This window comes from Otolemur garnettii, unplaced genomic scaffold (genome assembly GCF_000181295.1).
Source record: "Otolemur garnettii isolate 467f Iridium unplaced genomic scaffold, OtoGar3 scaffold00002, whole genome shotgun sequence".
In the NCBI taxonomy this organism is placed as follows: domain Eukaryota; kingdom Metazoa; phylum Chordata; class Mammalia; order Primates; family Galagidae; genus Otolemur; species Otolemur garnettii.
In genome coordinates, this window is record NW_003852397.1 from 7,572,655 (window position 1) to 7,573,520 (window position 866).

The window sequence follows — 866 nt, forward strand, 5'->3', positions numbered from 1 at the left end:
AGCCTGAACTGCAAATTCTTATACAGTTTTATTTTCTGCTGAGTTCCTCCTCAGTAGATTATGGTCACTTGTAATGGTTATCATTTAAAGTTGTAGAAGGATATGATGTTTTATAAAATGCCTTACATGATACACTATATAAAGAACCTCTGATCCAAAAATAATATGCATTTAGAAACAAAGTGAGAATATATCTTAAAAGACTCACATCAATCATTAACTTAGTCTCAGTAGTAACTTCCTAAAGAGAAACCCTATTATTAGTAGCAAAATACTTTTATAAGCATAAATAACGAAGATGTTTATTCAGTCTAGAGCTATATAATTATTTGGATTACTTATGAACAATTAATATTTTATAAACTTAGAGCAAATGATATATGCTAATTAGGACTTTCATTAAGATCTTTATATTGTATTGTTTCTGACATTTTTAAAAACAACAGAGATAGGGTCTTGCTATGTTGCCTAGGCTGAAGTGCAGTGGCTATTCACAGACATGATCATTGTGCACCACAGCCCTGAACTCTCGGGCTCAAGTGATCCCTTTGCCTCAGCCTCTAAGTAGCTGTGGACTATAGACCACATCTGGCTGCTACTAACTTCTGACAACAATGTAAGAAAGAATAATGAATCTAGGACACAGTTATATACAACCTCCAACTCACATCTTTGTAGACATTTTAGAAAGGAATTCTTATGCTTGCTTGGATTAGATCTCCAGCAAAGAGATTCTCCCCATTAAAAGGCTTATTCTAGGGTAGACAAGTATATCATTAATAAAAATGAACAATACCTTGACTGAAAACTGTCTTTTCTTTATCAATTACTATTACACCTGTGAGTTCTGTTTTTTCTGTATCTGG

At 33.0% G+C, this 866-nt stretch overlaps 1 protein-coding gene across 1 annotated transcript in view; it reads right to left on the reverse strand.

Annotated features, from left to right (window-relative positions):
- The window catches only part of REV3L (REV3 like, DNA directed polymerase zeta catalytic subunit), a 200,323-nt gene that overhangs the window by 70,292 nt on the left and 129,165 nt on the right, over positions 1 to 866 (reverse strand). Inside the window, exon 19 of the mRNA XM_023512479.1 lies at positions 797 to 862. Coding sequence (XP_023368247.1) covers positions 797 to 862 — 66 coding nt within the window. The remainder of the gene's footprint in view (positions 1 to 796; positions 863 to 866) is intronic.